This window comes from Lithobates pipiens, unplaced genomic scaffold, assembly GCF_037356315.1.
Source record: "Lithobates pipiens isolate NorthernLeopardFrog02 unplaced genomic scaffold, aLitPip1_a1.2 Scaffold_22, whole genome shotgun sequence".
NCBI classification, from domain to species: Eukaryota; Metazoa; Chordata; class Amphibia; order Anura; family Ranidae; genus Lithobates; species Lithobates pipiens.
Genome location: NW_027507784.1, coordinates 182,150,512 through 182,174,239, shown reverse-complemented (window position 1 = coordinate 182,174,239; position 23,728 = coordinate 182,150,512). Strand labels below are relative to the sequence as shown.

The 23,728-nt window shown below is 43.3% G+C and overlaps 1 protein-coding gene across 2 annotated transcripts in view; it reads right to left on the bottom strand.

Moving 5' to 3' along the window:
• Positions 1–325: 325 nt before the first annotated feature.
• The window catches only part of PGAP1 (post-GPI attachment to proteins inositol deacylase 1), a 484,659-nt gene continuing 461,256 nt past the window's right edge, over positions 326–23,728 (bottom strand). For both annotated transcript variants that reach the window (XM_077448710.1, XM_077448711.1), the window contains exons 26-27: positions 19,424–19,528; positions 326–838 (exon numbers count right to left, since the gene is read on the bottom strand). In XM_077448710.1, coding sequence (XP_077304836.1) covers positions 700–838; positions 19,424–19,528 — 244 coding nt within the window. In that variant the 3' untranslated portion in view covers positions 326–699. The remainder of the gene's footprint in view (positions 839–19,423; positions 19,529–23,728) is intronic.

Below are 23,728 nucleotides of genomic sequence, written 5' to 3'. Positions count from 1 at the left end.
AGTACTGTGTGCACAACAAATCTATTTCCCCATAGTCCACAAGTTGTAAAGCATGATAGGCTTAGCAGTTTTCAAGTAACATGATCCTAAAGCCCATGGACTTATCCTGAAATGGATGAGCGTTACTTGGAACTTGAAGAAGGAGACATACCCCAAAAGCTTGTCCTGAAAAATTGTATGTTAGTGTCAATATAAAAAAAAAAAAGTATCACGGACAGTACTTAATGGTGACCAATTCTCTTTAAAGCCAACAACAAATTAACAAGCACAGAGTACTCATTAAACTACACATCAGACGTAAGAATTGGAAGTGAAACACCACAACTTTTCTTGTCTCCAATGTACTGAAACTTTATTTTAAAGGCTATAAATATACTTTGTCATGTAAACTAAAAGAAAACAGAGCTCTAAAAAATATACATTTATATGAAAGAAATCCTGAATCTATTATACATGGTATGAAATTAACATTCTTTCATACTCAACACTGAACGATGGTACAAAATTGTATGTTCAATTTCAAGTAAAAAAATATTGCTTTGTTGTATGTAAACAATTAAACGTATGTAAAATAAAGATCATTTTTCAACTGTATTTAAATTATTTTTGGTATTAACTATTTTAGCACTTAGTCCATCAAGCTTAAAAAATGGCTGCAAGAATTCATAAATTTTTTTCTATAATTTGTTACTTACACTTTTAAAGAAAGCAAGTCAATGCATGTATTATTAAAGAGAACACAATAAAATAAGATACCCTATATAAATGTAGAGTTCCAAAAGCCACAATCAAAATAGAAAAGGGAAGCTGGAGTTGAGCTGCAGTCTTCAACAGCTTACTGTAAAAGAAATTGAGCAAGTTAAAAAGAAGAACGGAACTAGTATTTAAGCAGACAAAGCACAAACAATAAAATAAAAAAATAGTTCTTAGGTCTGTCACACCACATGTCCTGAGCCGAGCACTTCCGCTCCCCCCGCTTCCAGTAAACATCAGACTTGCACACCCCCCTACAGCCTTTGTTAACATTTGTAACAGTAAATCTATGGAATGAAAGCATAATATGTTAAAGAGATCTCGGCTGAAGAAGGGATACTGGGGTGCTAATTAAAAAAAAAAAAAAATTATTATAAGGTAGCGTACAGAATTTTTGACTTGCTGTAAAATCCCTTTTTTAGAGTACTTCACGGGAGATTTAATTCTAAGACCATTGTGTTATACTATCCCCCACAGTTACTACCTTTTGTATCACTTCATCCTCCCTTTTAGATTGCAAGCTCCAACAAACAGGGCCCTCTGATTCCTCTTGTGTTGAATTGTATTATATTATAACTGTACCATTTTCCCTAAGGTTGTATAGCGCTATATAAATCTTGAATAATATTAATACTCCACCCATGCATAACCCCAGCCACAATGCATCTACTCACAGCATTGCCTTCGTTTTGTCAGCAAGCAATATTGAAGTGATACAAGTGGGAAGGGTTTTGTGCTATACTCCAACAAAGGGATTTTACAGATACGGTGCCTTAAAGTAAAAAGTTGCGCTGATTGGAGTGTTCTGGCGGGGGGCTGTCCCCCTGGCAGAGCACAACAGTTTAGCGGGGGAAAATCGCTGGACTAACATCGCATGGTCTAACCTCACATGGATTAACCTCCCAACCGAAGCCGTCAGTGTGTATCAGGCTTTAGAAAAAGGGCGTTACTTGAAAGGTCCTGAGGACAAGACAAATAGAGAATCCATCTTTCCGATCTGATGCGGTGAGGTAGACTAATGGCTCTGGCTACATCCAGGCAATGAAGAGAGATTTCCTTTGGATGCATTGGGGCAGGGCATAGAGCACTGATACCACACCTTATAAAGAAATGTTGGTCTTGGGCATAACATAACCGTGTCATTGTCAGGAATGAGAACAGACTTATTAAAAGGGATCCTTGTTCCCCCTTCTCTTATTCCCCAACTGTAAACTGTAGCTGTGTCTATTAATCCCCACTACCATAAACAGGGGTATAATCCATGTCCAGACCATCAGTAAAGGTGTTTTCTGAAAACATTGTCATTTTTTTTTTTAAATCGAGTTGGGGAAAAGTGTATTTATTTTGTTTGTTTCATCTATTTTAATTTACGGATATCTGCCAATTGTTTGTGTTGCACTGTGATAAAGGCAACAGAAAAGGTAACCTTGAACACAAAAGGTCCCAGAGGAAGGAGCCCCAGGAGTGAGTGAGAAACCGGATGCTGCATTAGAGAGTTAGTGTAAGCAAGACTTTCCCCAACAGTAATGTGGGGGTGAAGCCCACCAGGTTCCTTTTTCCCTAGACTCCGAGCCTCCAAGCATGCTATGCTTTATAGGACTATAGTGCCCTCAAGCATCATGTTCCCTTTTTGCCCCAAGCAGGAACCAGCACTTCTACACATCAGGCAAGCCAGCAGGGTTATCAGCGACTGGGCTCTGGACCTGCATAGCACCCCATCAGCTAACACACTGAAATCTGTACCTGCCCACTGTGAATGGCCTCCTAACCTTCTGGAACCTGTGACATGTCATAAAAGATTGCGGGGGGGGGGGGGGGGTGATGGGGTGGGGAAGAGGAGAACTTCTGCATGTATCCCCAGGGGAAATCCAAGTGGAAGTGGGTACCTGTCAAAACCAGGTACACGCTCCCCTCTCACACAAAAAAGTGTGGCATTTGGTGAAGTGGGGTGGAGAGGAGGTCTTAAAGCGCAGAGTCCTTTTTTGTGTGGAGCTCCAATTTAAACAATACTGGGAGTGAGTGGGGTTATGTAGGACTGAGTCAAGCTTTTCTATTTGGCAGCATCCAATCACCTGAAAGTGGAGCATTAGCCAATTGTCATAGAACTCTACTGTGATATAAGAATAAGAAATGGTGTTTTCCAAATTATTATATAATGTACAATGAATTTTTAAGCCCTCAGATTTTTAGCCATCTCAGATAAAAAACTGGGAAACTCAAAATAGGAAAATTAAATAGGGCTCAATATACTAAGAGTAAAATACTGCATGAATATTAGCGTTAAAATAACTTATGCAATGGCCATTCGATTTGTATGGAAGGGGAACCACCCAAGGCTTAAACAAACTCCTATGCTCCCCCACCAATAAAGGTGGGACAGGTCTACCAGACTTTGAGCTTTATCATACCTCAGTGGTGCTCTCCCGTATCCTGGAGTGGTTCCCCCACCCCCTGGCCAAAGCCTCCACTCTTGTGGAGAAAGACTTGTCTTTGATCGACCTTTGCGCACTTCTGTGGGGAGATGACCGGACTCACAAATCCCTCACAAGATTATCCCTCCTCACCAGGGATGCATTACAATCTGGTACAGCAGAAGAGAGACCTATTCATTATCCTCCGAACTGAGCCCCCTCCCCCCTTTTCGATAACCCGGCCTTCCTGGAAGGCAACTTAACCCAGACCATAGATGACTACAACAGAGCCTTCTGGCCTACAGCACAATTTGTCAATGACACTGTAGGTACCTTGGTCTCCAATCAAAGCAACACACCCTCCAAGGTAACATGGCTAACAAGTTTGCACCTGACCTCCTACTGTAAAAAACTTCACAACTCTAAACAAATACACAAACCCCTGCATGGTTTTTAACAACTATGTACACTTCTAGAGACTCCCCGTCACACATTATCACTGATCTACAAAATGATTTTGAATCACTCTCACGGGTCTCTACCTAATAACACTGAAACACGGTCAGAGGAACTGGGGAGAGACATAACAGAGGCAGAGTGGAGTAAAGCCTTTCTCTTTACTCACAAATCGACCATCTGGAGCTACGCTCAGGAAAAAAGCGACAAATTGGTATCAAGGTGGTATCGGGTGCTGACCAACCTCAAGATCATGTTTCCTTCAACCACCGACATCTGCTGGAGATGTAACACAGCAAAGGGTACGTACACTCACATCTGGTGGGAATGTGATGTGCTCTTTCCATTCTGGATGCAAATCTTTCAGATCTACACAGAAATATACGACAAACCGCTTACACCCTCTCCCTCCACTGCCCTTTTATCAATATTACCGGGCACAATCAAATCACAGAAAAACAACCTCCCAAAATGTTTCCTCTGTGCAGGGCGACAACTAATCCCCAGACACTGGAAAACTACCCCCCCTCCTTCCCTCCTAGAATGGGTGGGTGAAATAAACAATATAATGCTTATGGAGGAAATGCAAGCCAAAGCATTGGATAAACTGGCAAAATTTTCTTTCATCTGGAGTATCTGGAGGCATTACTCTACTTCAGATAAACTAAAACACAGAATCTCAATGACGAACATTACCTGGTAAAATTAAATAATCCCAGTATTGTGGCCTTGGGCCCGGGAATATAAAATTCTCAGTAGGTTAGGGCTTGCTGTCTCTTCACCCTCGCCCTCCCTCCCTTCCCCATCTAATTCCCCCCTGACCATTCCTCTTACCACCTCCCCTCCCATCTTTTACTATCACTTTAATCTTCTTCTACTACCCTCCTTGGCTATTCTTGGCCGCACTAAGAACTCACATGTATTCTGACCTCTCAATATGTGCTCTCCTATCTCTTAGGGGATATGGTAAAACATTGCCCCCATTGCTCGTATAATTGTTATAGATCTAGCATAACCACATTGACCTCCTCGGCCTCTGGACGCAGCAGGCTCCCAAAGGGGTGTCCAGTCCAAGGAGAACAGCATTTAAACGCATGTCAATTGTATGTTTAAACCTGATACCAATGACATAATTTCATGTGATCTACATACAAAAAACAGAATGCACTATATTTACTCAATAAATGTATAACTCAATTTTTATTTTAGGACCAGAATGCCCGATGTCAGGCACCTGACCTTTTTCTTCTGTTTCTCTGTTTAAATCTTTTGCTTTTCACTGTCCACATTAGTTTATCCCTTACACTAGGTGTATCCAACCTTTTGGGCTTGGCTATATGTCTCCCCTCACTTTAATGATTTCATTTACTGGTTTCACAACCCCCTGGACTGTAATTTCATTTATCTGTCTCTGTACAGATATATTTATATACTTATTTAATTTATTCCTCTACAGAGGTCCTTTGGAATTTGTTATACATGGTTATCCTGGGATTACAGTGCCCTAGATGTGTCACCCCCAACAAACTGTGGTACACTGTGGTCGTTGAGATTTTTGCCTCAGCTCCGGTGGAGACTTGTTTCCACAGCGCCCCCATCTGTCAACGGCTTCTTTCTTAAGTAATAGTCTCATTGTAGGCAAGAGTGTTTGGGGGAGCTGAGTCTCTTTCCCTCTCTCTGTTCCTTTGCCCTTCCTGCTGTTTTTGTCTGATCCTCATGCATTCACTTATCTCTTTGTAGATAATAATAATTTTAACCTTGGAACTGCTCCTGATGAGTGGATCAACTCCACGAAACGTGTAGAGCGCTTTTATGCTACCATTTGCAAGCATGTGTCTGAAATCCTCCCTGACTTTATCTACAATGTCTTATGCCTCAATCAATCGAAGATTATTTCTGTCTTTTTTAACCATGCATTTTTTAACGAGATGTTGATTACCATTGTAAATCATGTTGGAATATGTGTTTGTGTGTATACATATATGAAATACAATCAATTGATACTATTGTTACTCATGTTATTATTTCTTACCCTCAAATTTTGTATTTGGCCAATGAATTTCAGATATGTCTTTGCATACCTACTTTGCAGCTATGCTTCATTCAAAGTCCCACCCTATTTTCTTTATAATACTCGATCAGGGATGGAGGTAGATGAACCTACACATTCATTGCCTCATATAAAGTCCCAATTTCCCCTTCCCACTTTTTTTGTCATTGACCAAATATAGGCATGTCCATATTTTGTCAAGGATGTTACCAGGCGACCCCGCCTGTTTGTTTACTTTAGCTCGGGGGGGGGGGGGGGGGGGGGAACGGAGATGTGAATCCTTGTAAAATGTAAATGATGGGATCAGAGGTGCATCTTCGAGTCGTCACCGCTAAAGTAAACAGAGGCAGGGTCACTGGCGTCACCTTGGTGACCCCACCAATTTGTTTACTTTAGCCCTCCTGCGTGCAGACCCCCACAACCATCAGGACAGGGTACCTGCCAAGTTGAGGCCATGTGGTCTAATATGGTTCAGGAGAAAGGGCGCACCCCGCCCCCCCCCCCGGCCAAGTGTCTAGACCACTACTCATTCAATTTTTTTTCTTACTTTTAGATCAGTTAACAAGGAATTTACCATGTATTTCTTTTTCTTTCAATAATGTTCACATTAACTGATAATGACTTGACATTTTCAATATCGCATGTGGATATTTGAATCAATGAGTCAGGTGATCAGAAAATTGCATGCCCTACTTTGGGAACTCAACCCACAGAAGCTTTTCTGACAACAGTGTTACTAACAGTTGTAACTGCCAAGCCATCTGAAAAGTGAAATTCCAGTTAAAATAAACCTTATGATCTGTTGCTAAATTCTGTTGCACTGTACAGTGTATAACTTGGTTATCTGTTTAACTGGCTAATAAAGTGCACTTCAGGCCATGTCCCCAACATCTTTCGCCCCATCGCCTGGATGAAACGAGTGGGGGCTGCTTTTACCTGCTTACTACTCAGCCTGGAGTGTGGTGTGTGGCAGCTGGGCTATCTCTTCCATTTCTGCAGTGTGCTTTGGGTCTAGCAGGACCCCACCTTAGTCTGCACCCTCACTGGTCAACGGCATCCAACGCATCAGATTTTGATAGCTTGAGTGGGACCCTTAAGCATTTATCGTGGTTCACAAAACAGTGCACTTGATAAAAGAGTGCTATCATGTTTTGAAGTATTTCACTAAATGTTAAAACTCTTCCCTGTGCTACCTAAAATTGAAATTCAAGCTCTGGAACAGCCATAAGCAAAAATATAAGTGAATTAAAATTCTTAAATATACTATCTACAGATGGAGAAATAATGCCATGGATGCAAGGAAGAACATTTTACATTTTTTCCACAGTAATAAAATATCAGAATTGGCTGCATATTAATTTTATTAAAAAATACCTTTCCAATGTAAACAACATTAAACTACATATACTAAATCAGTACTTAAAGAAACTTTCTATTAAGAGTCAATAGATTAGTAACGCAAGTACATAACTACATACTAAAAAAAAAAAAAAAAATCATGAGTAAAGCAGTTCTCCCTCTGAAAACCTCTAAAGCCAATTAATTTTAAAGAAAAAAGATGGTTGGGAACAAATGCAAAAAGACCAAAGCTTGCCCATTTCAACCTAACTCTTGTTGTATCGCTTTTGTAATAGTGCCGATTTAGAAGGCAAAACAAAAACTAAAGGGAGGGAACTGACAAGTAAGCCCAAGCCCTTGTACACACGGTCGGAGAATCTGTCGGAATGAGTCTTATCGGACCGTGTCGTCAGATAATCCGACTGTGTGTGGTATGCATCGGACTGATTACGTCCGAATCTCCGTCCGACCCAATTTTCCAACATGTTGGAAATATTTCCCGACCAACTGGGCCGGACGGACCTAATCCGATCATGTGTAGAGCATTTTCATCGGACCAAGTGCCACGCATGCTCAGATCAAATTCCTACATCAAAGCTATTGGCTACTAGCCTGAATGTAGTCCCATCGTAACGAAATTACGTCATCACATTCTGAAAGATCGGATTTTTCGCCAACTTGGCCCAACCGTGTGTATGCAACAGTTTCGGACACAATCCGTCGGACTAAATCCGACGGGCAAAATCCGACGGGCAAAATCCGACGGATTTGGTTGGCAAAATCTCCGACTGTGTGTACAGGGGCTAAGAGTGTGTGTGTTTGTGGATGATTTCCTCACTTCCTGTCCGGTAAAACGATTGTTAATGTGTGTGACAGTAAGTGAGGGGAAATTTCTCTTAAACGGAGCCCCAGGCAGCAGTAAAATCTGAAATGAGATCTAAAAGCTTTCCCTGTTCTATCCAAAACTAAACAATAATGTTTGTCTGGGTTTACGCTTTACTGAATCCCAGGAGGAACTACTGGTAGCAGAGAATCCTTTTTGCTGGCAGGAAGCAGCACATAAAATCCCAGGGATGTTGAGGACAGTGAGTCATCAGATCCTTGCAGAATAACAAGCACTGTAGCTTCAGACCTCTCGTCTGGTCACTGCAAAGATGGAGGACGGCCATGCAGTGTGGGAGCCAAAACGAGGCTTGGATCGTAAGCAGCGTGGCACAGGATGATGACGTCACTATAGTGCGATGCGTTTCCGAGCGCGTGTGCTACGAGTGATACGGTAGCCGCACTCCTTTCTCAATCATGATAGACAGGGTTAAAGGACAATGTTTTTTGTAGTGAAGCGGGGATACAATACAATACAATAATAGCAGTGTCAAATGGTGGAAAAGATCAGACATAATACTAGCAGCTGATAAATACAATTTGGAGAAAAATGAATTCATTAAAATAACAAACTGATAAGCTGATGGTGAATAATTTTAAAAACTAAAGAAAAACTGATAATTGTAAACAGAAAATAAAAAACAGCAAACAGCAAACAAAGTACAAAGAAACACACACAGATAACGAAACATTGGCGCTTGTAGGAAATACATGATGTTATGAAGATGTTGGTATACTGAAAATATAAAATATATATCTTAGATATACAGTGAGGACAGAAAGTATTGAGACCCCCTTACATTTTTATATTGCAGCCATTTGCTAAAATTATTTAAGTTTTTTTTTTCCCCCTCATTAATGTACACACAGCACCCCACATTGACAGAAAAACACAGAATTGTTGAACTTTTTTGCAGATTTATTAAAAAAGAAAAACTAAAAAAAACACATGGTCCCAAGTATTCAGACCCTTTGCTCAGTATTTAGTAGAAGCACCCTTTTGATCCAATACAGCCATGAGTCTTTTTGGGAAAGATGCAACAAGTTTTTCACACCTGGATTTGGGGATCCTCTGCCATTCCTCTTTGCAGATCCTCTCCAGTTCTGTCAGGTTGGATGGTAAACATTGGTGGACAGCCATTTTTAGGTCTCTCCGGAGATGCTCAATTGGGTTTAAGTCAGGGCTCTGGCTGGGCCATTCAAGAACAGTCACAGAGTTGTTGTGAAGCCACTCCATTATTTTAGCTGTATGCTTAGGGTCATTGTCTTGTTGGAAGGTAAACCTTCGGCCTTGAGCACTCTGGAGAAGGTTTTCATCCAGGATATACTTGTACTTGGCCGCATTCATCTTTCCCTCGATTGCAACCAGTCGTCCTGTCCCTGCAGCTGAAAAAGACCCCCACAGCATGATGCTGCCACCACCATGCTTCACTGTTGGGACTGTATTGGACAGGTGATGAGCAGTGCCTGGTTTTCTCCACACATACCGCTTAGAATTAAGGCCAAAAAGTTCTATCTTGGTTTCATCAGACCAAAGAATCTTATTTCTCACCATCTTGGAGTCCGTAAGGTGTTTTTTTTTTAGCAAAATCCATGTGGGCTTTCATGTGTCTTGCACTGAGGAGAGGCTTCCGTCGGGCCACTCTGCCATAAAGCCCAGACTGATGGAGGGCTGCAGAGACTTTCTACAACTTTCTCCCATCTATCGGCTGCATCTCTGGAGCTCAGCCACAGTGATCTTTGGGTTCTTCTTTACCTCTCTCACCAAGGCTCTTCTCCCCCGATAGCTCAGTTTGGCCAGCTCTAGGAAGGGTTCTGGTCATCCCAAACGTCTTCCATTTAAGGATTATGGAGGCCACTGTGCTCTTAGGAACCTTAAGTGCAGCAGAATTTTTTTGTAACCTTGGCCAGATCTGTGCCTTGCCACAATTCTGTCTCTGAGCTCTTCAGGCAGTTCCTTTGACCTCATGATTCTCATTTGCTCTGACATGCACTGTGAGCTGTAAGGTCTTATATAGACAGGTGTGTGGCTCAGTATAATCAAACACAGCTGGACTCAAATGAAGGCGTAGAACCATCTCAAGGATGATCAGAATAAATGGACAGCACCTGAGTTAAATATATGCGTGTCACAGCAAAGGGTCTGAATACTAAAATGTCAACAATTCTGTGTTTTTCTGTCAATATGGGGTGCTGTGTGTACATTAATGAGGAAAAAAATTAACTTAAATGATTTTAGCAAATGGCTGCAATATAACAGATTGAAAAATTGAAGGGGGTCTGAATACTTCCGTCCCCACTGTATAGTTGATGCATAGATATATAGTGGGTATATTAATATCTAGATGGAAAGTAAAATAAAATGCGTCTGCTGTTATTATGTCTGATCCTCTCTACTATTATAGTATTGTATTCCTGCCCGACCCCATCCCCCTTCACTACAAAACATTGTCCTTTTACCCTGTCCATCATGCTTGACAAAGGAGAGCGGCTACCGTATCACTCATAGCATGTACGCTCAGAAATGCATCACACTATATCGTCATCATCATCCAAGCCTCGGTTTGTTTCCCACACTGCACGGCCATCCTCCATCTTTGCGGTGACCAGACGAGAGGTCTGAAGCTACAGCGGTGTTACTCTGCAAGGATCTGATGCCTCACTGCTCTCACGTCCCTGGGATTTGATGTACTGCTTCCTGCCAGCAAAAAGGACTCTCTGCTACCTGTAGTTCCTCCTGTTCATCCCAGTGATGCACCCAACCTCATTTACTTCCACGTGAGTGGATATTGTTCTTTACAATAAAGTGTTTTTGATATATTTTCAGAGGCGCCCCTCTCCTTGTTTCTCTCCTAGCTTTACTGGAATATGCTTCTGCTCTCCTCTGGTGGCAGCCCTGACAGACTAACCTAATCTCTCTTCCTTGATACCTACCTTTTGGACTATTATGGATCATATATGAGTATTATTGAGGTACCCGCGCCTTTTTACTTGTTAACTGGATGGTGATCTGCACACTAGAGAGGATTCTCTTCATTAACCCCTTGCCATTGAGCATACGCAGGTGTGCGTACTCGGCTTTCGGGGGTTATACTGGGATGATGCCCGCAGCTGTAGGCATCATCCCGATACTGTTTTTTAGAGACGGCGATCGGCTTTCCAGTGATAACAACCGATGCAGCTAAAAGTTGCTCGGCTGTTATACCGGAGGAGCAAGAGGGGACGCCCTCCCACCGCTCTGATTAAGCACTACTGCTAGTGCGAAACGACAGCTTTTTCTTTGTTTGCCATTTGCTTTGATGTGATCCTTCAATAAAGAAAGGTGTTTTTTCTGAAGAGTGCGCCAGTCCAGAGTTAATTTTCAATCAACAATTTTTCGATCAACAGTCCGGCGCTTCTGGCGGCTGCGGACAGACTGGAATGAAGCCGTAAACGGCTTCATTCCAGTCTCCTAATTGTAAACATGGAAGCGACGTCATGACGTCACTTCCCATTTACTCGGCTGTTAGCACCAGACCTCCTCTGTAACTCTAACCTGGTAACCTTTAAAAAATGTTAGTGTCGCCTATGGAGATTTTTAGGTACCGTAGTTTGTCGTCATTCCACGAGTGTGCTATTATAAAGCGTGACATGTTTGGTTTATTCGGCGTAACATCATCTTTCACATTATCCAAAAATATTTGGCTAACTTTATGGTTTCGTTTTTTTTAATTCATGAAAGTGTCCCTTTCCCCAAAAAGTTGCGTTTAAAACACCACTGCACAAATACCGTGTGACATAAAATATTGCAACAATCACCATTTTATTCTGCTAAAAAATATATATATATAATGTTTGGGGGTTCTAAGTAATTTTCTAGCAAAAAATACGGATTTTAACTTGTAAACACCAAATGTCAAAAATAGGCTTAGTCATGAAACGGTTAACTGATTCCATACTATGAAAATGGATTTTTGTTTTTACAATATAAAACAGGGAGAGAAAACCCTTCTCTATCATGACTCCATGTGAGAAGGCTGGCTGCTATTCTACTGAAGTGTTCAGCAGTAGGGATGAGCTTCGTGTTCGAGTCGAACGTACGTTCGACTCGAACATTGGCTGTTCAGCGAATTCCGAACGTTTGGGCCGTTCGCGTCAAAATTTGAGTGGCGCGCGTGGACCACAATGCACTGCGGTGGCGCAGTGCATTGCTGGCTCATGATTGGCCAAGCATGCACTGTGACCCCGCATGCTTGGCCAATCGTAGCGCCAGCAGCGAGGAGAGCCATGATTGGCCACAGGCATCCTGCCTGTGGCCAATCATAGCTCAGGCTGTGTAGTGCACGCCCCACACTATATAAGGCCGCCTTTGAGGCAGCCTCGTGTAGTGTGTTAGCATCTGAAGCAGTGGGTGTTCTGTGTACCTTCAACACAGTACACACCGATCGTTTTTGGCTGATTTTCCTATCTTGCTGCTGTGTAGTGGTTGTTGTCTGTGCCCTGACCGCAGTATACACCACTATATTCACCTCACCTATATAGCTAGTGATCTAGCTTTAACCACTTAACAACTGCCCATTGCCGATTAACGGCTTCAGGGCGGCTGTTTAACTCTGAGAGGCCGTTAATTAACGGCCTCCCAGAATTCTGCTCTCGCGCGCCCCCTGGGGCGCGCACTCGAGAGCATCCGTGAACGCCGGGTCAAATGACGGAGTGATCACTTGTAAACAAACCGGCGTCATGTTATGACGCCGGTTCCTCCCTCCCCTCTCTGTACCGATCGGTACAGCGGAGGGGAAAGAGATCGGTGTCAGCAGCGATGCGGGCTGCATCTGCAGTGCCCACATCGCTGCTCACCGAATTTAACCCCTCAATTCCCTGCCAATACTCTGCAATACCAGTGCATACTCTGCAATACCAGTGCATACTCTGCAGTACCCCGCCATTACTCTGCAGTACCCCGCCATTACTCTGCAGTACCCCGCCATTACTCTGCAGTACCCCGCCATTACTCTGCAGTACCCCGCCATTACTCTGCAGTACCCCGCCATTACTCTGCAGTACCCCGCCATTACTCTGCAGTGCAGTACCCTGCCATTACTCTGCAGTACCCTGCCATTACTCTGCAGTACCCCGCCATTACTCTGCAGTACCCCGCCATTACTCTGCAGTACCCCGCCATTACTCTGCAGTACCCCGCCATTACTCTGCAGTACCCCGCCATTACTCTGCAGTACCCTGCCATTACTCTGCAGTACCCTGCCATTACTCTGCAGTACCCCCCAATACTCTGCAGTACCCCCCAATACTCTGCAGTACCCCGCCATTACTCTGCAGTGCAGTACCGTGCCATTACTCTGCAGTACCCCCCATTACTCTGCAGTAACCCCCATTACTCTGCAGTACCCTGCCATTACTCTGGAGTACCCCCCAATACTCTGCAGTACCCTGCTATTACTCTGTAGTACCCCGCCAATACTCTGCAATACCCTGCCATAAATTGCCATACCCAGCCATACTCGGAGATACCCAGCCATACTCGGTGATACCCTGAAATACCCAGCCATAGACGCCCCCACCCCTCACCGCCCTCCGGTGCTTCTACCAACTCGCCAGTACGATCAAAGCCAGAATCTTTTTTTTTATTTTTTATTTCAGGCTTCCCAGCCTAGAGGTGAGATGTGGGGTCATATTGACCCCCAGATTTCACTGTAAAGAGGACCTGTCACCCCATATTCCTATTACAAGGGATGTTTACATTCCTTGTAATAGGAATAAAAGTGATCAAAAATATATTTTTGGGGAAAAAAATGTCAAACTAAAATAAAGTAAAATGAACAATAAAAAAAAAAAAAAAAATTTTTTAAAGCGCCCATGTCCCCATGTGCTCGCATGCAGAAGCGAACGCATGCGTAAGCCCCGCCCACATATGAAAACGGTGTTCAAACCACACATGTGAGGTATCGCCGAGAACGTTAGAGCGAGAGCAATAATTCTAGTCCTAGACCTCCTCTGCAACTCAAAACATGTAACCAGTAAAAAAAAATTTAAAGTGTCGCCTATGGGGATTTTTTAAGTAGCGACGTTTGGCGCCATTTCACGGGCATGTGCAATTTTGAAGAGTGACATGTTTGATATCTATTTACTCAGCATAACTTCATCTTTCACTTTATGCAAACATTGGGCTAACTTTACTGTTTTTTTTGTTTGTTTTTTTAAGCACAAAACAGTTTTTTCCCCCAAAAAAACGCGTTTGAAAAATTGCTGTGCAAATACCGTGTGAGATAAAAATTTGCAACGACCACCATTGTATTCTCCAGGGTCTTTGCTAAAAATATATATATATATATATATATATATATATATATATATATATATATATATATATATATATAATGTTTTGGGGTTCTCTGTAATTTTCTAGCAAATAAATGATGATTTTTACATGTAGGAGAGAAATGTCAGAATTGGCCTGGGTGCTCCAGAACGCCTGATGGCGCTCCCTGCATGTTGGGCCTCTGTATGTGGCCACGCTGTGTAAAAGTCTCACACATGTGGTATCGCCGTACTCGGGAGTAATAGCAGAATGTGTTTTGGGGTGTAATTTGTGGTATGCATATGCTGTGTGTGTGAAATAACCTGATAATATGACAATTTTGTGAAAAAAAAAAAAAAAAAAAGGAAATAGGCCGTCAGTACTTCAGGTGTGATCAATTTTCAGATATTGGCACCATAGCTTGTGGACTCTATAACTTTCACAAAGACCAAATAATATCCACCAATTTGTACTTATTTTTACCAAAGATATGTAGTAGTATGAATTTTGGCCAAAATTTATGAAGAAAAAATTACTAATCTGCTAAATTTTATAACAGAAACGAAGAAAAATTCATTTTTTCGCAGAATTTTCGGTCTTTTTTCTTTTATTGCACAAAAAATAAAAAACTGAGAGGTGATTAAATACCACCAAAAGAAAGCTCTATTTGTGTGAAAAAAAGGACAAACATTTCCTATAGGTCCAGTGTTGCATGACTGAGTAATTGTCATTCAAAATGTGAGGGCACCGAAAGCTGAAAATTGGTCTGGTTATTAAGGGTGTTTAAGTGCCCAGTGGTCAAGTGGTTAATAATAGAGCTTGCAGTCAGTAGTGTTAGGAGATAGTGCGTGCTGTCTGCGTGCTCTGTACCCAGTACATACCGCTATAATATAGGGCAGGCCCCTACTTTCAAACATCCAACTTACAAACATCTCCTACTTGCAAACGCAAGGAGACAGCAGCAAGTGAGATGAAAAAAGATGGACGACAAAACAAATTATACAGGGGTGATAACCCTTCCCTATGTTTTCCAAAAAGCTTAAAAATAGTTTTTTTGACTGGAGCTACACTTTAAAAATGTACCGGTTGAAAATTACAAACAGATTCAACTTAACACAACAAACCTACACAGTCCCTGTCTTGTTTGCACCGCCTGTATACTGCTGTTCTGAGTATATAGGGCCTGGGGGCCACACGCATTTCCTTTTTTTAATATGGGTACGGGGTTCCCCTTAATATGCGTACAAGACCCAAATAGGCTGGTAATGGGCAGGGAGGGCTACCCATGCCATTTTTCTGAATGATTTTCAACCATATTGCAGGAACCAGATATAACATTAAAACCGCAAGCAGTTTTAAATGGTGTTATTTCCGTTTAATGTCATTTTGTGCAGGGACTGTTCTAAACACGGGAAACACGTGGCACTTCACAGGCATACTACAGACACCCCCAGGCACCATATTTAAAGTAATATTTTACTTTTTTTTCACTTTAATCGTCATTAAAAATCAGTGCTCCCGCCAAAACGGCCATTATTAAAACCTTTTTTTGCATTGACCCATGTCCCCTGAGGCAGGAGTCAGGTCCCCAAACCCTTTTTAGGATAGTATCTTGCATATTAGCCGTTAAAATTAGCAGTTTCCATTTCGAACGTTCGAGTCCCATAGACTTCAATGGGGTTCTAACGTTCGTTTCGAACGCGGGGTCCGTTCGAAAGTTCTGGTGCGAACCGAACCGGGGGGTGTTCGGCTCATCCCTATTCAGCAGTGATGTTGCAGTTTGCATCTAAGATCTCCAGCTAGCCCCGCCCACTGATCATACACTGTGGTGTGGAGCTAGTAAAACAAAGTAACGGAATAAGCTGTACAAGGCTTCAAAAAGGGATTTTGATATTTTTTTTTAAACTGTGAAAAAGAGGTCCAGCTATAATGCTATATAAACATGATATAAACAGAGAATTGTGGCAGTGGGTTTAATATCCCTTTAACCACTTCCCGCCCAAGGTACGTCCAGGAACATCCTTGACTTTCCGGGGGTATATCTGAATGATGCCTGAGGCCACAGACATCATTCAGATATCTGCGTTTTCAGCCGGCGATTCCCTGCACCATAAGAACAATCATATCGGCTGTTCCGCCGCTTGATCGTTCTTACGGGAGGCGGGAGGGGACAACCCCCCCTCCCGCCGCCCTCCGGTGCTTCTACCGACTCACCGCTTCCATCGGTGAGTCGGTCACAGGATCCGCCGGCCCCCGGATAATACCATAGAGATTTCCAGGGGACCAGATCGTCCCCGGAGTCTCTATGATCGTTTGGAGGCCGGGCGCGATGTTATGACGTCACGCCCGGCCTCTGTATTCAAAATAACGGCGCCAATTTGGCTAGGAAGCCAGGATCGGTTTTGTTTTTTATTTATTTTAGGCTTCCCAGCCTAGAGGTGAGATATGGGGTCTTATTGACCCCATATCTCACTGTAAATAGGTCCGATCATGCCATATTTCTATTACAAGGGATGTTTACATTCCTTGTAATAGGAATAAAAGTAATCAATTTTTTTTTTTTTTTTTTTTTAAGTGTCAAACTAAAAGAATAAAAGTAAAATTAACAATAAAAAAAAAAAAAATTAAAGCGCCCCTGTCCCCGTGAGCTTGTACGCAGAAGCGAACGCATACGCAAGTCCCGCCCACATATGAAAACGGTGTGCAAACCACACGTGAGATATCGCCGCGAACGTTAGAGCGAGAGCAATAATTCTAGCACTCCTCTGTAACGCAAAACATGTAACCAGTAAAAAATTTTAAAACGTCGCCTATGGGGATTTTTAAATACCAAAGTTTGGCGCCATTCCACGAGCGTGTGCAATTTTGAAGCGTGACATGTTGGGTATCTATTTATTCGGCGTATCTTCATCTATCACATTATGCAAAAAAATTGGCTAACTTTACTGTTTTTTTTATTTTTAAGCATGAAAAAATAATGTTTTTCTGAAAAAAACGCGTTCGAAAAATTGCTGCGCAAATACCGTGCGAGATAAAAAGTTGCAACAACCGCCATTGTATTCTCTAGGGTCTTTGCTAAAAAAAAATATATATATAATGTTTGGGGGTTCTATGTAATTTTCTATCAAAAAAATGATGAATTTTACATGTAGGAGAGAAATGTCAGAATAGGCCTGGGTGTGAAGTGGTTAACTTAAGGAATTGTTTAGTGGTTAGTTCACTGCAAAAATTATATATATCATTCTATAAAGTTCTCGCTCTATATTTATTTTATATATATGTGTCTGTTGAAAGTACTGTGTCAATGGGCAAAGTGTAGATGGATTCTATGTCCCCTCTAATGCTGCGTACACATGACTGGACTTTTCGATGGACTTGGTTTCTTTTTTTAGGCTTGTTTCCTTTATTTTTCACCTGTTGATCTAGGCAGTAAGTCTGTTATTTTTCAACTTAATTTAACAGGCAAAGCTGTCCAGACAAGGTAGAAGTTAGACTGGAGGTCGAGACAAACCATTTAACACCAGCAGGGGTGCTTGCAATGGCCAGCTTTTATCAATTTAGGTAAAACCTTTATCTTAAAAGGAAAAATTACAGTTTGTTGTACCAGCTTATAAAATGTTAGCTGTAATTCAGCTTCAATTTGTTAGTCAAGTCCATCTTAATCTGCTAGTCTAATATTATCCTCTCCCCAGACTGAAAATTCTGCTGTCCAAAGGTGTCTGCTTCACAAATTTATCCAGAATGCAGCCATCATAAGGCAGGAAGTGTGTTACTGTCTGGACCACCAGGTGAAAATAGGCATCATAGGCAATATAAGGCAAAAAAAAGCCTAAAAAAGGAAACGAACAAATGCAGTCATCACATCTGAGGACTGGTAAGCTGCAAGATACTACATTTTTATTTATTGGGTTTAACATTGTTTTAACTTCAATAGTTTTTATTGGGATAAAGTTGAGTACAAACGCTAAACATTACAGAGTACATTTAAATGGTTGTCTTAAAGTGGTTGTAAACCCTTACAAACCACTTTGACCTACAGGTAAGCCTAGATTAAGGCTTACCTGTAGGTCCAAGAAATATCTCCTAAACCTATACGGTTTAGGAGATATTTGCCCAAAGACAGGCACCGCTGTCTACGGTGCATGCGCCGTAGACAGCGGCGCGCAGGCGCACTGAGCGCGGCATTTCCAACAACAGAGCTGCCGCGCGCGTCGGCTCCCGTGAGCATGCGCGGGAGTGACGTCATCGCGGCTTCGCCGAATGACAGCGGCGGAGCTGCGAGACCCCACCGAGAAGATGGATGCGCTGGACTACAGGGGACAGTGGTGACTTCGCTGGCTCCTGTGTCAGGTAAGTGACACATAATGGGCTACTATGCGATGCATAGTAGTCCATTATGCTTTGCCTTTGCAGAAAATGAAAGAGGAAGTAAACTTATCAGGGTTTACTTCCTCTTTAAGCGACTTTCAATGTTTATATGCAGTAAACAGTTTCTGGATGAGTTGTATGGTTCAGATAGTATCGTTCATAAGTAGCATAACTTGGGTTTAAATTAGGAAGGGTAACATTCATAACAACAAGGAAAAGGGAAAACGTAAGGTAAAAAGGTACTACAAAAAATTGGTATCCCGTAGGATGACATTAGGTCAGAAGTCAAGGATAAAACAAGAATGCAACGTCTCAGAGCATCGCTCAAGTATCTAATAAAACCCTAAGAGCACTTGTTTCCCATATTGCTATCATGTTCAGCCTCTATAGTTGGATATGAACCATGTATTCCAGCTAGACCGCTTGGCCCTCTCATTTTTTGATAATTGCCCCGAGCTGCTACGTAGCGTGGGTATTAGTTGTCTCAATTACTTCCTTGAGCTTGGGTGGGGGTTTAATATTGTTTTAATGTTTGTAATCACCATCTCAAAAAAATAGAAAATATCCATTCTAGGTCTATTTCGAATAAGTACAATAGGATGTGTAGCTAGCGTGCTGTGAAAAACAAATCAAGTAGGCTTTGTAAAATAGTATATAGTTAAGAGTTTTTCCTACTACTGATCTTCAAAATCAACTTGCCTATATTTTAGATTAGTCCAACTTTAGTTAGCTACTACATTAGTTATGTGACTTTTCACAAAAATTCACACTGAAAGGGTTTTTGAAAACAGGACACATACAGTACTAAGAATTAAACAAGACATAACTGATCAGTTGCATATAAACCTTGTAATATTTAAACATACACACCTGGATTTCATTGACACTACAGTGGAGTTCATAAGAATTATCACTGCAAAGACAAGTGGCATAGCCAGTAATCGGATAGGATCAGGGTCCAGCTGGATGTTATACCTATGCATTAACAAACAAAACATGAATGACATTGTTATGCATTATTGATACATATAGAATATCATTACTTAGGCCCCTTTTACAGGCTGTCTGATTAGGTCCGCCTGTCGGTGTCCCCCCCCCCCCCATTTACTGTAGGAAAGAGAACGCAGGTTAACTGCTAACTACCCCCGGCCTCGCCATAACACTGAATAGCTGCCTGCAATGATGTGCACCACACCACTGCCACTTATGCAGAACAAAGGGGTTAATTAACTGACACTGGTCACTAATGCATTAGTGACCAGTGGCAATACATTAAATCCCTTCATGCTGCATATTACAAATAACATTGGTAATTATTAATCTCACTTCTCCCCCCAGTTAGCCGATTCATCTGTAGACGTTCATGTGCTTACTTTTGATGCACTGCCTGGTGGGTTCTCCTCTAGGTCGCACTCACTGCGCTGCTCTCTATGGTACTTGCTCATCCCACCTCCTGGCCGGCCTCTCTGTGATAACACGCCTTGCTGGGATTTGGAAGCGCCCATCGGGCGGAGATTACTTCGCCTGACAGGGAAGTGAAGGCTGGTGCTGGGTGCAAAAGTGCACTCGGCACATCGTTGGCAATTAACCATATGCCAACCCGCTGCAGTATATATACGGCAACGGGGTTGCAGCTACAGGCGCTGCAGCGTACCCATACATCACTGCCTGTTTCAGGTGCATGCCCTCACCCGCCAACTCACCTGTGATTTGACACAGTGAGAATCTGTCAGCAGATCCCAGCCAATGGTTTACAACCGGGACCTGATGATCCAATGGTCCAATCACAGCCCAGAGAGGGCTCTGTACAGAGGGAATGATTGCTATGTTTATTTTCCCTGCTTTGTAGGGAGAATAAACAAATCAATCTGTTAAAAATCAGAACACTGTACACACATTGCACATGTTAGGTATACAATTATCCTCTGTTTGCTGGTGGCCATTATTATTGGCTTGCCGTGCGTATCAGGTACGTAATCTGGCACTCCCAGGTAGGTGGAATATGCGTGTGCCACCAGTGACTCAGCTGTGCCGTGAAAATACACAGATGCTGATCAGTGGGTGTCAGCCAATGGATGACCACCAGCACCCACCGATTGTTGGGAAGAGCTCTGTCCTATCAGCGGGGAAGCTAAGCTGCATTATTATTTCAAAGCACTTTAAGTACCTCTAATAAAATACATATATTTAAAAATGTGGAGGTGAACTCTGTTTCTATTGAATTAATCGAATTAAAATTTGTATGGTTTTAAGTATTTTACTGTTTTAAAATGACGCCGACTCTTTCTTAATAAGGGGGGGGGGGGGGGTGCAGTTAGCCATCTTTGCCCTGGGCACCGGATGACCGTGTCCCAGCACTGCCGAGTAAGAACAAAACCTGTGTCCCTATCTATATCAACTCTGTATGCCTCTTCAAAACCCCTCACCATTTTATCTGGTTATGAGGTCGCACTGGACCAACAATTGCTTAGGAGTTATACCAGTGTCTGAAAAGAAGAAATGGAATGTGAAAAGGAGGAAAAAAACATCTAGTAAAGCAAAAGGACTGAGTACAAGACGTGCATCTGCTCTTCGTTGTATACCAAGGGTCCCACGACAAGTTCAGGAAGGTCCCAAGAGGTAGATTATCCATGGATCCCATGTTTTCTCAAAATATTTCAGCCTATCCTATAGAGAGTATCATGCATTCATTATTTATAATCCACGTCAATTTGTCATTTAAAAAGGTCAAAGGGGATCATGGGGGATTTCCTGGATGTACCACAGATTTTTTTTTTTACAAGGATTCCCAATGGCTTGTGCCATGAACTGAACTAAGGAAGCTGTGCTAAAATAAAAAAGGGAGACAGACGTTTAAGGACTAGTCACCAGTATTGCCTGCGATCAGGGCCGGACTGGGAATAAAAACCAGCCCTGGAAAAAATTTCATACCAGCCACACAGCATTATTATACCAGTCCAACAGCAAACGTCATTATTTTCTTGTTGAAAAGGGAAAACCATACATTTTAAAGCACATTTGATGAAGTGTGTATTATATATAGATATGAAATCACATAGGGAGATATATATATATATGCAAATTCCAGTTAAAAGTGGTAAGTGCAAAAAAAAAAAGCAAAACACTGCGCTACTAAAATAAGACTAGCAGCTAATACTCAAACAAAGTTATAATAAATGTGGGAAAACAAAAGTATAGCGCTGAAAGAATGGGTCCAAAAACCTTAAAGTGAATTTAAATAAGTGCAAATACCTGAACTCAAAAGAGAACTTTGCACTAAACAAGTGCAAGCAGCAACATGTGCAAAGTGCAACCCTTAATGTTGTATACATATAATAGTGCATAAAAAATATAATGGCAGTGAGATCACATGACATGAATCTTAAAAAATAGGCTAACAACAGTTCGTCAGTCTATGTATGGGTCCACTTAAATGGAGGGAGGGTCACCTTCCGCAGAAAGAATACACTAAGGTAAGGGGGGGTGGTTTACTAATATAAGGAGGAAACCCTTTATATCAGTGCTCCCTTACATTATCAAATTCACTCCCCCCTTAAATCAGTCACCCCCCCCCCCCAACTGGCCTGGCGGCGCTGTCACTGACCTCCTCTCAGGTGCACTGTACAGGGCCCAATCAGGCGGCTCCAGCTTGGTGGCTCTGGTTTTATCCTATAGTCTCCTGTCCACAGTCCACACAAGTCTGACTTCTCCCATGATCCCCACCCCGACGGCGCTCCCACTCTTGACTCCTCTCCAGACTCCCTCAGAGACTGCAGAGATGATACAGGAGATGGTCAGAGACTGCAGACTTGAAGCAAGAGCTCAATGCAACCTCACCAGTGCCCATCAAATGCAGCATCACTGTCCCCACCAATGCCGCCTCACTGTCCCCACCAATGCAGCCTCACTGTCCCCACCAATGCAGCCTCACTGTCCCCACCAATGCAGCCTCACTGTCCCCACCAAATGCAGCTATACCTTGTCCGTGAATGCAGTCTCACTGTGCCCACCATTTCAGCCTCACCGCGCCCACCATAGCAGTCTCACCGCGCCCACCATAGCAGCCTCACTGTGTCCATCAAATGCAGCTTTACTGTGCCGTGAATGCACTCTCACTGTGCCCATCATTGCAGCCCCTCCTGCGCCCCATGTCCCAGTCTGCAGTCCCTATCTGTGGGAAGGTGTGTTGTTGATGTTCGATACGGTACCTTGCATGCCAGCAGGATATCCACGACAGCCAGCGGGCAGGCAGGATCTGTTCTCGTTTTGGATGGGGACGGTGCTCCTTCCAGAGGATCTGTTTGCTGTGAGATGGAGTGGTCCCTGGCCACCTGCACCTTCAGCTGTCCTCATTTTCCGGCCCCAGTCAGCCTGTCCTCTGGTCCTGGGGAAGTTGAGAGCACTGGGTGGGAGCTGGAGCGAAGGGGGAGCAGAGAGTTCTGGTGGGGTTGGAGAACACATGGGTGGGGCAAAGAGCAGGGGGGAGTGGAGATCACAGGGGGGGGGAGCGGAGAGCGCTGGGGGGAACTTGAGAGCACTGGGGGGGCCAAAAAGAACAGGGGTGGAGAGTACGGGGGCTAAGAGTGTGGGGCGGTGAAGAGCACGGGGGGGCAGAAAAACAGGGGTGGAGAGCACGGGGGCTGGAAAGTACTGGGGGGTACAAAGAGCAGGGGGGAGTGGAGGGCAATGGGGGGGCTTGAGAGCACCAGTGGGGACCAGAAAGAACAGGGGTGGAGAGCACTGGCAGGGTTGGAGAGCACATGGGTGGGGGCAAAATGCAGGGGGGAGTTGAGAGTACAGGGGTCGGGAGTGGAGAGTGCTTGGGGGGAGCAAAAAAGAACAGGGGTGGAGAGCACGGGGGGGGGGTAGAGAGCACTGGGAGGGCTGGAGAGCAATGGGTGGAGCTTGAGAGCACTGGGGGGGGGGGAGAACAGGGGGGGAAGATCACTGGGGGGAATGGAGAGCACTGGGGGGGAGGAACAAGGGGGAGAGCACTGGGGGAGGGAAAGAACAGGGGTGGAGAGCACTGGGGGAGGGAAAGAACAGGGGTAGAGAGCACTGGGGGAGGGAAAGAACAGGGAGGAGAGCACTGGGGGGAGTGGAGAGCACTGGGTGGAAAAACAGGGGGGGGAGAGCACTGGGGGGAAAGAACAGGGGGGGAAAGAACAGGGGGGG